We start from the raw sequence: 15744 nt of genomic DNA on the forward strand, positions 1-15744 counted from the left end.
ACAAGGGAGAAAAATGATCCTTATTACAGGGGAGCATTGAGTATTCCTGCTGTTGTTTACAGCAGACTCTTGAGCTGTTACTGCTAAATTGCTTTTCCAGCCTGCTGGCAGTAAACTTTTTCACCATATATTTATCAACCACTTTTACAATAAAAATAAAATCTCATATGCAATTAAGGTACTGTAACAAGCAATAATACTAGCTATGATTGATAAAAATGTTGTTTTTTTATGTTGCTCTTTTATAGGCACAATAAGGATTGGCTACTTCACCTTTTAATTAATCTGATTCAAATTAATAAGGCACCATACACCAATCAAAGCAGCACAGCTGTATATGCAAGCAGTGATTTTTTTCCACATCTGTGTTATTGTGTCACAGTGTGCTGCCAAGCCTCCTTGACTATGACTAAGTCTGTTGAGTCTGTATAACCGAGCATTAAGAATAATGGATAAAAAAAAGAGGAGGTGACACCACTGTCACATACTGAAGCAGTATAATTTGCTATGTTTTGATAATTTTATAATTTTTTTGTCATGTTTGAAACTGGTATTAAATGCTTACAAAACTTAGCAGCAGATATTTTATGCAATCTTTACATGAGACAAACTAGGGGTAGAAACACAAGGGGAACAGGCAAAGGTAACTGCAAAATTGCACTTTGTGAGACCAAGCAGTCAGATCTTTCCAGAAAGGCTGTTGAATGTGGACACACTACCAACTGAAATTAATTCAACATGATGAAATTATGATGAAAAATTTGACCCTATAATCTTTTAATTAAAAAAGACCAAACTATTATCGTCTGTATTGTATGTAGACTAGAAATGTTCCCCTTTTCTTTCTTTGGCTAAAACCCTAACTAGTGACAGGAGATGGCAAAAGCTGTAATTTCTATATGTGAAACATCAGTTTCTTACAGCTTGTTTATAACAGGCCAGAGTTATGTGATTTGCATTGCCCCTATTAAATAAACTTTATAAATATAAAAGAAAGTAAAATCTGAAACCGTAGTGGTAAATTAATGCTTAAATTAAACCGGTTCAGCTGCTCATGAAAACAAATATCTTTAAGGCCAATCACATGGCAGCAGCCAGTGAATTTACTCGTGTAGTCAAGATAATCTGCCGAAGCTCAAACCAAGAGAAGAAAGGTAGAAATGTACCACAGTTGTTTGGCAATCTGACAGATTTGTTGTGTTTTTATATTCCAAATTCTGACCTCACCACTTGTACGTTGCCGCAGAAATCTCATCAAACCAGGTCACACTTTTCTAATCTTTAGTTGTGCAATGCTGGTGAGCCTGTGTTGTGTAGCCTCAGTTTCTTGTTTTCAGCTTGACAGAAGCGGTACCTGGTTCTGCTTTAAGGTAGATTGTGATTGGTCGATTTGATATTTGCATTACTGAGCAGTTAAACAAGTATACCTAATAAAGTGGTCGGTTAATGCATAAATAAACCTTTTGAGTGTATAAACTTTAAGCCAACATTATCACTTGTCTTGATAATTAAAATGTAGCATGACAGAATAATGCAGACTTGATACCAAGTTATCAGAAATGTCCTTGATTCCATGAAGCTGTTTAGCTAAGGTAGACTGTAGTTAGCCAGTGTGTTTATAATGATAAATCAATAACACCTTTTCTTTATTTCCCCAGTCTTTGTATGAGTCATTCTTTGTGTGCTCATTGTTAAGATGATTGTATCACAGCTGGTTTTGCAATAAATTGTTTCTCTGGACACAAAAAGATTACCCTGACTTTACTCTTAAGAATAGGTGTACATGTAAACAAAAGAGATGATTGACATCACACACTGAAAACGCAGAGACAATAACCCACATTTTTATTGACATGTTCTTTGTCTCTCTTGTTTTCTCAACTCAGTGTGCACTTGTCTTATAGAAAAGTTGCCGACGTCTGTCTTGACATGTGCTCTATCCAACTCTTTCCACTGTTGTCTTCAAACTTTACATCCTTGCTCGGTGATTTAGATTGCCACATGTCTCTGACAGGTAACTCTTTGTCAGTCTCTTATTTGAGTTGCTAGAGGCAACACTTGTCTTTAGGTAGAACATGTGGCATGAAAATGCAATGTTTTATCAGTTTTATCCAGCAGGTGGCATTGGAGACTACCTGTTGCCATTTCCCCTTCAGCATTTATTTGGGATTTTAGAGACATTTCTAATAAAATAATGTCCATTCTATCGTTTATTGGTATTTAACATATTCAAGAGTGTATATTAAACTCACATAGTTTACATTTTCTGTTATCTGTTTTATTAAAGCATTAGTTAAATGGAAAGAGCAAGACTCATCAAAACATTCATGCTTTACAAGTTGTAAATCAAACATGTCACTAAAATAATCCCAATTCAATCAGCCTCTAGTTTTCTGATTTCATTATAGTTTTCACCGACTCTGAAACAAGGGACAAAACATTCCCAGCAGTTGTAACTGCTATGAATTATAAAAATGAAAATACTGCAAGCTTTAGATGTTATGATGGATTAATGATAGAAAGTATTCAATGCAATTTTCCATTAAATTTAATTTGATAATTATTTTATCAGATACATAAAGCTTGCTGTCTTTTCAAGTACATTTAAAACAGTGTATCCTCAGAAAAGGGGTCAATCAGCTATATATAATAAAATGTATTTATTTATTTATTTTTTGTTGCTATTTTTCTTGATTAAAGGAACGTATTCTGTAGATCTCTACACTTATACTATCTCATGTCATGGCAAAGTTGTTTTTCAATGACACAAGCAATGACAATGCATGATTTAAAGGTTTCAAATTTTCAGGATTAGGAATGTACAATATTATCAACATGATTTTGGCATCAGCAGAAAAAAGCTGACAAAAGTTAAATATCAGTGTCAGCATATACAAAAATTGGCCAGTATTTACAGCCATTGGATTGACCATGCATATCAGCCTTTAACTACCATAAGGTATAGGGTGCCACACTCTCAAGTAGGCTTACCGTGTGGCCGAAATACTTTGAATGAAGCCCCAAGAATAAAACACCTGCCAGACTGACTACTTTCCCGCTTGTCTCTCAGCTCCACAGAGCACACCCTAAAGGGAAATCCACGCTACTGCCCACTGAATGCATGCTCAGCCGAGCAAACAGGGCCCTGTCCCATTCACATGTTTGTAAGGAGTAAGAGGAGGAATATTCAAAATTCAGTGCAATATTGCTGATAAACTGTGGGACCAGTAGGACTTTGGCATGAGCTGCTTTAGAGCAAAACATGTTTAGAAATGAAATATATCATTAGCCAAAAATTTCACTCTACTGCCATGTGTCACTCTCATCTCCTATAAGAAAGAAAGAATTTTTTTTTAGATAATTCTCCAACAGAAAGTGAGCTGAAGTATTTGAGGAGCAGTGTTTTATAATTTAGAGTATGAGGTCAAACATGGGAGCAGCACACATCATTATTGAGCTTTGTTTAAATAAATCAGCTGTGCTGTTTTCAGTGGTCAGTAATATGTGGTGTAAAATTAGCCGTTGGTTTTGGTTTGAGCTGCTTTTAATTCTAGTGGTTAAAAAAATCCTGAACGTTCAAATGAACTCACTCAATATATATTGATTTACACAGCAGAATGTTTAACACCATAAGAAATGACTTCTCAGCTATAACTTAGCAATAACTGATTTCCAAACCTTCTAGTTTGAAGGATAATGTGTTTCATGTGAAATAGTAACAACATAGTACACATGTGTTTGCTTTTTTTTTTTTTTCTTTTTTCCAGTCTCTAAATCTCACATAATCATCTATTAATCATGTAATATGCCAACAGGTGCTAGTTTTGCTACGTGTTTCTGCAGAAAGGAGTTCTCACTCTGAAGCTTTTAATTTCCTGTCTCACGCTATCATTGCGGTGTGTGTGATCTTAATGCACAGCTACTGATGTGCACCTGACCTGCAGCAAAACACCTGCTAAGTGTAACACAATTTGAGGGCAGTTTAGCGCCTGCATCTCAGCAGCACAAATAGTTGAGTGGATTTGTTGTAAAAGAGGAGCTGTTAGTTGGTGCAAATCTTAAAGTCTGCATCAGTAAAAAAATCTTAGTGGATTTGCCCTTGATGTTTTTTATACTTAAAAAAAGTGTGTGTGTATATCTGTATCTGTATTGGCTGAAATTAATTTGGAAATATGGACAACTCTGATATCAACTAAAGTCCAATACTGTGCACTCCTAATTTAAGTGTTATAAAATGATGTATTATTAGAGGCTGCTGTCACTCTGACGGAGCCTTTTATACATGTCGTCTTTGCAGAATGCAAAAGTAGCAGGCAGGCTTTAATGACATGTGAGTATTTTAAATCTAAATGTTGATATTTCTTGTGTCACAGTCATGATGTGTCAACACCATCTTCCAGCTCATGATGAATGTAAAGATATCATGTGTTTTTTGTGGACTTTGGACCATTTTTAACTAAATTACAAATTTAAACAAAGGTTAATAACATATTAACTGATACCACTTACTCCATCCAGGACAACTTTTCTGTATCATAATTTCTCTCAATATCTTGAGTACACATTAAAAGAATACACACATCCTTAACATTTTTTCATGTTTATTATTTCATTTATCTTCAAAAAGCAAGAAAATATACTCTTTTCTTCCAGCAATAATAAATATACAATATTTCTTTATGAACAAAATGCACAATTTACAATAGTGGCAACATAGAGCTCCACCTCCTACACAGTACTGCTGACTGTGAATTCAGCTCATTCATCAGTCATTATTAGTATCTTCTATTCTCATCATTAATGTTGATCTTAATTTCACTACTGTATTTCAGATTTTAGTTGGTAGATAATTCCACCACACAAACTCTTCAGCGTTAAAGGTCTTCATTGTGTTTGTTATTCAACCATAATACTTTCATGAGGTTTGATGACTCTCTTTCAAAGCCATCAGTCAAAGTCTACTTGTTGCTTGTTTCCTGGCTGTGAGCTTATTCCACACATTTTCAGAAGTTCATAAAGACTTTGATGGACTAGAGCTCATCACCTCTTGTAGGGGACGGCCAACACCAGGGCCGTCCTACTCGAGGACGTGATTTCCAGACTACAACATTCCTCCGTCTTATTTCTGCATGTGCTGATGGTCATTCGTTGTTTATCAGGTACATTCCACTGCTCTGAGGCAGAAGTGTCTTGAGTTTTTGTCCATTAGAAAATGCTGTCTTCTGGTCAGGAGGTGAACAGCATGTGTGACAGAAGCCAGGCTAAAATACAGGACAGTGTGAGTGTGCTGTGGACTGACACTGGCTGGGCAGAGCTGGGGTATGGAGCAGTGGAGGATGCTGGACTGAGATGACGCTCAGCAGCAAAGATCTCCATCTGTCTACGCTGCTCCCAATGTGTGAGTGGAGGCTCCACTGTCACATAGCCGTTGATTATCCTCACATTAGGTGGTGGAGTAGTGCTGGAGAAAACAGACACAAGAGAGCAGGGTTTAGCTTACAACAGCTTACCAAATGAGAATATTTGATTTTGTGGTCTTAAATCTTATCTTGTATTGAAATCCCCCAGTAATATTTTAGTCAGGTCTTTATATCATTCTATAATGATGCATGATGGAGTGTTGTGATTGAGAATTGTACTAGATATTTTTTGTAACTTTATACCCTAGTCCAAATTATGATGCAAATGATATTTTTCTCAGATTTCCCTGAATACTCGATGCAAAAGACAGTCAGTATAATTTTCAAGTCATCAACTGTTAGAAAATAATTCAAATTATCTTGAACAGACCTCCCAAAGATAACTTTTTTTTTTTTTTTTTTTTTTTCAAAAAATAAACAAACAAACAAACAAACAAACAAACAAAACCCACTCAAAATACCCTGTTCCAAATCACTTGCATCCATTGAACCTGTTATTTTTTGGAGAGTTTTTGCTTAAATTTCTTTCAAGATGTCAGAATATCCTCCCAGAGTTGCTATTTTGATGTGAACTGCCTCTTACCCTCATAGATCTTTAGCTTGAGGATGCTGCAAAGGTTCTCAATAGCGTTGAGGTCAGGGGAGGATGGGGGCCTCACCATCAGTTTCTCTCCTTTAATGCTCATAGCAGCCAATGACACAGAGGTGTTCTGTGTGGCATGAGATGGTCAAGGATCAAGGATATCTTTATTATCCTCAAGGGGCAATTTGCTTCACAGCTAACATTACCATACAAACCATTCCTCACACCATAGGAATAAAATAAAAGTTCGGACACATAAGAAACATTCAGACACATAGGAAACTATAGTAATGGAATTCAAATAAATAAGTAATAGACTACTTTTACCACAAACTATTTAAAGGCTAATGGCTGTCGGGATAAAGGAATTTTTCAGTCAGTCAGATGGTGCATTGTCACCCATGAAGATAATTTTGTTACAGAAGGCTGATTCTTCTTTTTGTACCATTGAAGAAAGTAAGAAAATCAGAAACTCTATATACTTTGCTGAGATCATTTTCACACCTTCAGGAACGCTAAAGGAGTCTACCAGCTCTCTCCTCGCCCAAAACATGGCTCTGCCACCTCATTGCTGATGTTGCAGCCTTGTTGGGACATGGTGGCCATCCACCAACCATCCACTACTCCTCCATCTGGACCATCCAGGGTCGCATGGCACTCATCAGTAAACAAAACTGTTTGAAAATTAGTCTTCATTTATTTCTGGGCCCAATGCAACCATTTCTGCCTGTGGGAATTGGTTAGGGGTGGCTGAATAGTAGGTTTATACACGACCGCAAGCCTCTGAAAGATCCTACACCTTGGGGTTCATGGGACTCCAGAGGCACCAGAAGCTTAAATACACCTTTATCCACACAAACCTATCTGTGCTCTGAATCAGCCACAAATTTCTTCACAGTACGATGATCACACTTAAGTTTTTGTGAAATATATAATGTTTTCTATGCCTTGACCAAGTTATTGCACTACTTGACACTTTTCAGCAGCAGAGAGATCCTTTTTTTCCCCTGCTTGCTTGAAACCTGTGGCCTGCTTAATCATATGAATGACCATGTTTTGGAGTCAAACTAGCAACCAGTGAACCAGGAACTGTGACCTCTGCACACAGGGCGCCTGTTCTAGCAACTGAGCTCACCCTGCAACCAAATGCTGATCTTTTTTTACCTTTGCAAGAATACATGACAAGATTTGAAAATAATAGAGCACAATTACCTTGAGGAATACACCACCTCATGGCATCATATATGATTTCCTGTGATGTCACAGTAACCCAGATTCTTGTAACTACAGGCACTTTAGTTAAAAGAATGTTTGGCTGACACCAAATACTGCACATCACCACAAACACACCATCCCCAGTGTGAAACTGGTGGTGGCAGCATCATGCTGTTGGGATGCTTCTCAGCAGCTGGCCCTGGAAGGATTGTAAAGGTAGAGGGCAAATTTAATACAGGAAAATATAGGAAAAACCTGGAGGACAATCTTATATTTGCAAGAGAACTACGGCTTGGGAGAAGATTTATTTTCCAACCTCCCACAAGATCCCATTAGACTGGAAATGATTATGATTACTTCTATTGTTTTATCATCGGACAGAATTGTTGATAGCTGTACGTCTGCTGCTTACAGTACTAGTTACCGGAGTCTAAAGACTACCAGTTGCTGAGTTTCGGTCCAGGGTTCATCTGAAAGCAAGCCGATATCACATCTCCCGAGTGATTTCAGCACATTTATCCCGACGAACCAGGCCAAAGAGGAAAAGCCCCATTGTTTTGGCACAACTTCTCCAAACAATCCAGGTGTGAAGGCACATCAGTATGAGGTCTGTGGATTTCATCAAGTATAAAAATGTGAACTTATCCTTGATGAGTTAAGATATCCTTAATAAGTCATAAAATCGGAAAAAATAAGGAGTAAAAATATTTAGATAAGAAGTCAGGAATATGGGAAAAGAAATTAATTTGTGTTTTAATTTCACATTTTCAATTTAGCATCATACAATTAGGACCCAAACTTAGGATTTTGACTTTTATTTTCATACTTTGAGCATTTAAACTCATAATTTTGATTTCTCTTCTATTATTTTGAGCTTTAAGATTCATAATTCTAATTTTCAAGTGATATTTTGACCTTTTTATAACCAATTATCTTGTATTTTACCTCTTATTTTCAACTCCAAACTTTGTCTTCATAATCCCATAGTTTGACCTTTTACACTCACAATTTAAAATTTTTAATCATATTTTGATTTTTAATTTCATGATTACACATTTTATTTTATATTTTGACCTTTTTTAACTCATAATTTTGACTTCTTTCTAACATATTTGCAATTAAAAAACTTTTTTTTTCAATTTGAATTTCATGTTTTGACCTTTATGAACTAATAATTTACTTTTCTCAGATTCTGAGCCATTATACTTATCTTTTTAACTTTTTAAATGTCAAAATTGTTTATCATCAGTGCTATGTTTATATATATATATATCTTACTGGTGAAACAAGGTTGACAGTTTAGGGTTAAAGAGGTGACCTTGTCAGGCCCTCAGGTTAGTCCTAAATCTAGAATCCGGCCCCTGCTGTGATTGAGTTTGACACCCCTGCTTCAAAGAGCAGAAGTAAAACAGTCTTCTTGCATATCTCACCTGTCCCCAATCCGAACCCACAGGTCACTGAAGAGGCGGGGTCTGCCATGGCCGCCCCGATGGGCTTTACGGGGACGTTTGTGTCGGCCAAATTCCTCCAGCTGGCTCAGGCTGTCAGGGCGCAGCATGTGAGGCAACTCCTCATCGCCGAGGCCGGGCATGTCATCTGGTTCCTCCAGCTCAATCTCTGTCTCTGGTGGAGTGGTCAGCCAGCTGGTGGTAGATGTTGAAATTGTGTCTGTGGTCCCCTCATTTGACTCCCCTCTAGGTTCTTCAGTTGGTTTGGTCCTGGGACAGAAAAGATAAAAGAGTGGAGTCCAGTCAGTTCATTATTCACTCCCATAAATGCCACCTTTGTTCCTTTTTCCATAAAAAGTCTCAAATGTATTTGGATGTATTTACTTAAACTTTTGACTTTTGAATGGAAAACAAACATTTCTTGTGTCTCTGAGCTGATCACATGTGAAACTATGAAGCCATTTCACTTTTGCTAAGATATCAAACTGGCTGCCAGTAAATGCTATTGTCTGTGGTTTTGACCACTCTATTGCTTTCCACTTAAATCTTTCAACTTTAATCAAGGCCATGAACACCACATAGGACGCCTCAGCCTGTAAACACTATATGAGCAGCAGGAATACCCAGCAGGCAACACTAGAGGAAGTTGTACCTCTTGTGGCTATACTTTTTTGTCAACTTTTCTGACATCTGCCCAAAGCAGACCACCCAGAATCACCGGCCTCTCTTAGAAAGCATTTGCTGAGCTCCTTTTTCTTCCACCCATTACTCATACTTTCTCCTCTCTTGTTCTTTCTTGTCAGTATGGTTCACATGTGACATTTGTTTTAAGGTGGAACATCCAAACCTACTATGGTCTGTTCCACAAAAATAGCATTAAGGCAATAAAACAGAATTTTCTATGTTTGTGTCTATCTTTGAGATAATTTAATACACACGAAAGGAAAAATAGTAGTGTGGATCTTAATGATTTCCACTGCTAACACATGATTTCTTCTTTTTCCTTGGCCATTATAAATTCAATGGTCTGCACTTCTACTTTAACAGCCCTGAAAACCATCCTGGTCAGGGTGCTGATAGCTGCGGGGTCTGTGGTCCAGCTACTGTGGAGCCAAACCCCACTTCAGTCTGCTCTGTCTGTCAGTCATTTAATCACTCACAAAGACCTCTGGCCAATCAGCCGTGCTCTGAGGCAAACAGCTCTCAGAAACACCTCTCATTTGGCCATCTCTTGGCATCACCTCGTGCCAGGGAGCTAAACGTGTCCACATGCATGTACACATGTCAGTGTTGTGTGTGGGTGCATGTGACCACAGGAAGTCAGTCTATTTGTCAGCTTTTAAACCAGAACCATTTGATGAAACTCTAAGCTCTGCAAACAGAGTGCAAATAGATGGGTGTAGCTGTGTTTACAGCTTTATATAAGGCTTGTAAAAACCTCAACTGAATTGATGGATGGAATTTTTTTTAGTTTATAGAAATGCCCCTTGTTTTGCCTCCTTTTTTCCATTTCAACTTGGATTCAGGTGGCTTTAGTTATCGTTTTATAGGCTGATGGATCAACCCCCCAGGTGATAGGGGAGCTTCTCTCTGCCAGGGTGTAGACACACTGAGGAATTCAGAGGGATTGTAGGAAGATTTAGTGAAAAAAAAAATCATGAGAATGCCAAGTCTATGCATGATTTAAAGTGTATGTGAATCCTTCTCTTTGCTCTGACTTTACTAACCCTGTGTACACCTTGTGTTTGTGTTGACTGTGGTACGGATGGCGGCTGAGAAGAGACAGAACCAACGCTGGCTGATCGCCTTTGGCTAATAGGAGAGAGTGGGAGGAAGGTGAGGGAGTTGATGAAGTATCAAAGGATTCCTGCTAAGCTTTATTTGTTGCAGAACACAATCTGGACTGAATCTCCACTGCACTTCAATAAATCTAATGAGGTTAGCTTGACTATAGAGAAAACAAGATTGATTTTAACTGGCTAGGTTGTTTCTTTCTTTTCTTCTTTCTCTGTCTCTGTTGATGTATTATGCTAGCATGTATCCTCACATTTGCCAATATACAGTATAATATTTCACAAATGCTCTATTTCAAAGACAAATCCTTTACATTATGTTTCAACCTCTAATGCAAATCACACATTTAGTACATTGACCCTCTTTTCCTCATCCTGTCAGGCTAACAGGATTTCATGTTTTCAAGTTTAACCACTGACTGATAACCTGCACAAAACTAGAATCCTTAAGAATTCCCAATTTAGTTGCATAGAAATGATCTGTTACTTTTTTTACCAAGGGACTTAAATCACAGTGGCCCTCATTTATCAAACAGGTGTCCACCAGAGATAATTCAGGAATTATTTAAGTTTTGCTGTACACAGAATTATCACAATATTGTAGGAGATTTAAGCAGAAAAAAACATGGTTTATCCCTGCAGGGAACAGGTATATCCACTTATAAATAGCCTGTATTTATAATAATAATACCTGAGGTTTCACAACCACTATTTTCTCAGTCTAGGACATTTTAGGCTTGCCTCCTCCTTTGAATGTGCTGCTACTTTTAACCACAGCAGTGATGTCTTTCAACACATGGTGTTTCTGATTCCCTTCAATGCCACATTTCAGGCTAAAAAATAAACACATATTTAATTTTCTGTCACTTCTCTGACCTGCAGACTAAAACCATGATTAAGGGACCATGGTGACATTGCTGTGTTATGTATATCCATATCATAAACTCTGAGGGTTACGATTGTTTTCAGCTGCCACATTTATAAATACCCACTTAGTCGTACACTGATAATGGCCAGATCGGTGCATTTTATAAATCACCTGTGGACCATGTCTACATCCAAATTTCTGCTGGTTGTCTGTACTACATACTCACTCTGTGATTGGCTCCTGGTAATCAGAGGGCATGTGGACGATCTCATAGCCCTCCTGCCTAAGGATGTCCAACACACTGTGGTTCCCAAGGAAATGGCCTAAAAGACAAAACATTAGAAGTCATGACAGATGCAAAGCAAAACAGTTCAAACTAGGCAGGCACGATGTTATCGGGATGATATCAGTGTAGGCAGATATTAGCTTATAAAGTAAATTATTGTTTCAACAGATGGACATTTCTACTGATATTTACATCCAACATTTTGGCTATAAAAATCAGCAGTAAATATTAGTGATATGAAACAAATTTGTCAGTGAAGTTTTAGGCTGAACAAACAGACCTACATCACCTGATGTATTCATCATCATTCCTTACACTTTAAATTGTGTTTAAAGGAATGAAATTTGTGAATTTTTTCATCTTCAAACTTTTAATTGTGTGTTTTATGGGCTTTGTATCAATATCAGCATCTGCTAAAATTAATTTGTAAACATCAGTATATTGGATATCAGCAAAAATTCAAGATATTGCATCCCTAGTTCAAACCAGAAGAAAGAGCATTATTTTAACATCTTATGGCTGGATGGGAGTTGATTTAGTAAATTATGCATAGTTTCCCACCAGCACATCCTGATGATTTTTCCTGTCCTCTGACTTTTAATGTGACACCACGATCAAGCCAAAATCTTAATTTGCCATTTATGACCTTGCCAACTGTACAATTGGCCTGGGTGGAGATGGGGTGTAGTTTGAGAAAAGTTGATGACCAGCCAGAGTTAAACTCGGAGTGAGCCAGAGTGGAACATGTCCTACTGTCTGTGTCAATAATAGACCGGTACTGTGATGCTGTAGAGAAGAATTGGCAGAGCGAGTTCACTGCCAAGGACAGCTGGTCATCCATTTTTCCACCCAAGTTTACTGTAACCTGAGCTGAGGACACCACAGGGTTCCCAATGGTAATGCAAGGAGTGCTGAGGGGAAATTCCTTTTCTGGAGGGAGGGGCAGTTTAGTCGTTAAAGACTGAGTTTTAGGTATTGTGCTATGAAGGGTGAAAGTAACAGAAGTGGAGGTGATGACAGTTCATGTGAATAAATAAAAGTTAAACACTTGAAAACAACTACACAATATTAAGCATTGAAAAGGTAGTACAAAATATTTAACTGCTCATCTATAAAGCATTGTTTATTAATTGATACATCATTTATATAAACAGAAACATAAAGCCTTTAGTGATGCATTAGTAAAGCATCAGTGATAGGATAGGGTTGGGGTTACTAATGCTTTACTAATGCTTTGACCATGCATTATTAAAGCATTAATAAAGCATTTATAGCTAACATTATAAAGATTTAATACCATCTAATAATGTTTTATGATGAATTGTACAGTACTTACTAATGCTTAGAGGATGTTGTACTTTTAAAGTGGTAAAATGCACTTGATTAAAAAATGGAGTAATTTAATTTTTAGCGATTTTATCAATCTTAGGTTAATTTTGACAACAATTTTTGAAAATGTATGCAAATACAGCCACATTTAATAACTGCCATTGTCTTTCATTCAACTACAGATGGGACAGATCCGATCCAATATGGGTATGGGGTCCCATATTTCTTTAATATTTTATTGGACATCAGTGTGACAGCGCAAATCCATGTCACCCATTAGTAGTATGACGTTTTTACTGGGCTGTGAATGCACTTCACAGTAGGATGCACGAGTGAGCCGGGAGCACAGCTGATTAGTTGTTAGCTTGAAGTTTTAGCAGTTGGCTAACTCAACATGTCCCTTGTGTGGAGGTATTTTAATCTCAACCATTGGTGGGTGGTCAACCGGTATCAATGCAGGCATTTGTAAAATTTCTGTCATGGAATAGATTTCATATGACAGCACAGTCTGAGTCCAAGCATCAGCATGTTTGCTCCGACACTAAAGAGCCGTCAGATAACAACCAAATTATCACATGTTTGTATCCGTGTGATTAATGTGAAGCACGGTAAAAGGTGTCTTTCCTCTCCAAGTTTGATCTATGTTATAACAGTAAAATGAACAAGTGTTCTGACATTGGAGAGCATCTCCGTCGGCCTGTCTGTGGCTTTAATATGAGCTGCAGCGACTCCTATTACAATGGCCTAAACAACTGTTTAAAGGTGTTGCTTAGCTGATTGCTCCCTTGTTTTAAGTCTACGATCATTCAAATAGGCATGCTGAACGTTAAATCAATGAAAAATTCGATTCTTCCAACAAATCCTTCAGAATAATAGTCTGAAGTTGTTGTTTCCCTCGAGCGCTTTATTGTGAACAGCCGCATCAGGAAATGTGGTGTGTTCAGTAGAAGCTTTACACACCTCAGCAAAAGAGGAGTGAAACTTAAAACTGCAGCCACAAAGTAGTGAGAAACTAAAGGCCAGCTCACACTACACAGTTTTTTTGGTCTTTCACAACAGCACTATGTCAGACTTCACAACAAGACATTTGTCCCATCTTGGCCAACAGCCTGACCACACAAGTGTGATCCTGGCCGCTCATCATATTCTGGCATCACCACTGTCTCCTCAACTGTGTGAGAGTTCAAAGGTTGTCAGGGGGGCAGGTCACAGAGAGGGAGTTATAGCTACAACTATATGAGACACAGCCAGTCTTTGCTCTGATAAGGGGAAAGAATAAATAAGAAACAATTATGGACTTTTCCAGAATTGAATTGACAGCAGGACAATATGGACCAGCTCTCATTCAAATAGAACTTGAGGTATGAATGTGATGGAACATATATGCATATGTTTGCATTTATAAATAGCTCAGGTATTAAAACATAATATTTCATTTACTTACAGGCTCTTTGGTTGCCTAAATTTAAGTAACATTGTAGGATGGTTAGAACTATGGCCTTTCTGTTATCCTTCAGGCAAAATCTTGCTAAAATTTGAACGGACTTCCAATGAATTTGTACCCCAACATGATGAACTGCAATAATTTGTGGCTTAACACTATTAACTCTTCTGTTTGAGAAATCCTTTACAAAAAAAAAGAAGAAAAAAAGAACCGGGGCTCCAAACCCACCCTGGATATTCTTTAAATAAACAGACCTCCTCCTTCAGCAGAGATGATATCTTTCTGCCGGAGGTGTTGGGATACTATACATTGTGTGAATTACAGTCCTAGGTGAAAACAGGATTGTAGAGGATCTGTAAGATAACGGGTTTCTCAGAAGTACATTCGCTCTTCATCTCTGAGGCCCTCTTGTTGCTCTGTAATGACCCCATATTGCTGGCACTCAACCTTCTGCCTCCACTCCACCCCTCTCCCACTATCCTTCACCATGTGTACAATTCCTTCAGACTAACATCAAACATGTGGGCCTCAGCCCCACACTGATAAAAGCTTTTCTTTATTTCTGCCATCAGCCGATAATCCTGCGTGTCACTCAGCCCAGCAATAAGCTGTAATGTAGCCTGACATCACCCCTGCTACACACACAAGACCCTAACAGAAGAGCTCACACATCTTCACAAACCTACACATGACAACATTTAGAGACACGCAGGAATTCACACACTCACTTCTCCTCTGAAGCTTATTAACAACACGTTGACAATATTCACTCCTGCTTGCTTTTTGTCAGGGCCCTCTGCACCCACTCAGCTTCTCACCCCCCTGCCAATTTTATCATTATAATGTTCCTGATCATTCCTGAAAGTCAAAAAAAGAGGCATGCCGTTTTATACTTTCTTGGCAGCTGAGTTCAAAGGCAGCGCTGGGATAGGCTACAGGGTGAGAGGAGGCTTCTAACAACAAAGTGTTGTCGGGCAAGATCAGATGGGATTACACAGAGAGGAGAGCGTGAGTTTTTGTCTGTGTGAGGGAGTGTGTATGGATTTGTATACATGTGTGGGTTCTTCTACATATTCTCTTGAAAGCAGAAGTGAGGGCATAAAAATGTCATCATTTCTTTGATAACTTTCTCAGGATAAGAGCAAATTAAAGTATGGGGAGTTGCAAGGCATTTTAGATAATCCAACAATAACTGGTTTGATCTGAACATGTTCAAAAGATTGAGGGTTTCTCATTTAAAAGACTAAGGGTTCAAAGACAGTGCATCTTTTGGTGATCCATCAATCCATCCCTCTCTCACCTATGCATCCATTCATCCATCCTCTGCTTTTCAAGGTTGGGTCATGGTATCAGCAAGT

The 15744-nt window shown here is 38.1% G+C and overlaps 1 protein-coding gene across 1 annotated transcript in view; it reads right to left on the reverse strand.

Moving 5' to 3' along the window:
- Positions 1 to 4657: 4657 nt before the first annotated feature.
- trabd2b (TraB domain containing 2B) overlaps positions 4658 to 15744 on the reverse strand; it is a 97002-nt gene continuing 85915 nt past the window's right edge. Inside the window, exons 5-7 of the mRNA XM_041790673.1 lie at positions 11554 to 11650; positions 8649 to 8936; positions 4658 to 5461 (exon numbers count right to left, since the gene is read on the reverse strand). Coding sequence (XP_041646607.1) covers positions 5227 to 5461; positions 8649 to 8936; positions 11554 to 11650 — 620 coding nt within the window. The 3' untranslated portion in view covers positions 4658 to 5226. The remainder of the gene's footprint in view (positions 5462 to 8648; positions 8937 to 11553; positions 11651 to 15744) is intronic.

The sequence above is a fragment of the Cheilinus undulatus genome, linkage group 7 (assembly GCF_018320785.1).
Source record: "Cheilinus undulatus linkage group 7, ASM1832078v1, whole genome shotgun sequence".
Classification (NCBI taxonomy): Eukaryota; Metazoa; Chordata; class Actinopteri; order Labriformes; family Labridae; genus Cheilinus; species Cheilinus undulatus.